The 528-nt window shown below is 38.6% G+C and overlaps 1 protein-coding gene across 1 annotated transcript in view; it reads right to left on the bottom strand.

The window, feature by feature from the left end:
* Positions 1–146: 146 nt before the first annotated feature.
* The window catches only part of LOC104513886 (E3 ubiquitin-protein ligase NEDD4-like), a gene marked incomplete at both ends in the record, with an annotated part of 6,628 nt that continues 6,246 nt past the window's right edge, over positions 147–528 (bottom strand). Inside the window, one exon of the mRNA XM_010157386.1 lies at positions 147–221. Within this exon, the coding sequence (XP_010155688.1) occupies positions 147–221 (75 nt within the window). The remainder of the gene's footprint in view (positions 222–528) is intronic.

The raw sequence follows: 528 nt of genomic DNA, 5'->3' as shown, positions 1-528 counted from the left end.
AGCCGGAGTTAAACCACAACAGATAGACATGTGCCCATGCTGTCCACTGTTCTAAAACTGACTAGAACCAGCCCAAGAAAAGATGACATTAAGATTCAGAGAAGGTTGAAACAAAAAGAAAGAAACAGAAGTTAGCTTTGTTTTACCAAGGATAATTGGGACTGTTCAGCAACGACGTCTGTCACACTGCAGGATCTTAATCTTGAAGAAGGGTCTCTTTGCTGGAAAAAAAGAAGATAGATGTCTTAAAGGTAAACCAGGGTTTTTTTCAGTACTTTTACTTTTCTCCCATTTAATCCAACCCCCTAAAAAATACTATTCATGTTGCAGTGTGTTTAGTTTTAATACTTCTACACAAAGGTAGTAAGCAACGAAAAATATGAATGCTCAGCATTCCATCCTGGACTGGTTCAGATTAACTCACAGAAGGAAAGTACTTGGATATACATCTTGTACTCATCGTTACAACCAAGCCACAATGTTTTATTGACTCATCTAAGAGACGAGGACAGGCTATCCCATCTGGGA

The sequence above is a fragment of the Eurypyga helias genome, unplaced genomic scaffold, assembly GCF_000690775.1.
Source record: "Eurypyga helias isolate BGI_N326 unplaced genomic scaffold, ASM69077v1 scaffold4368, whole genome shotgun sequence".
Lineage (NCBI taxonomy): Eukaryota > Metazoa > Chordata > Aves > Eurypygiformes > Eurypygidae > Eurypyga > Eurypyga helias.
The sequence above is the reverse complement of the archived record's forward strand: the minus strand, read 5'-3'. Positions and strand labels throughout refer to the sequence as shown.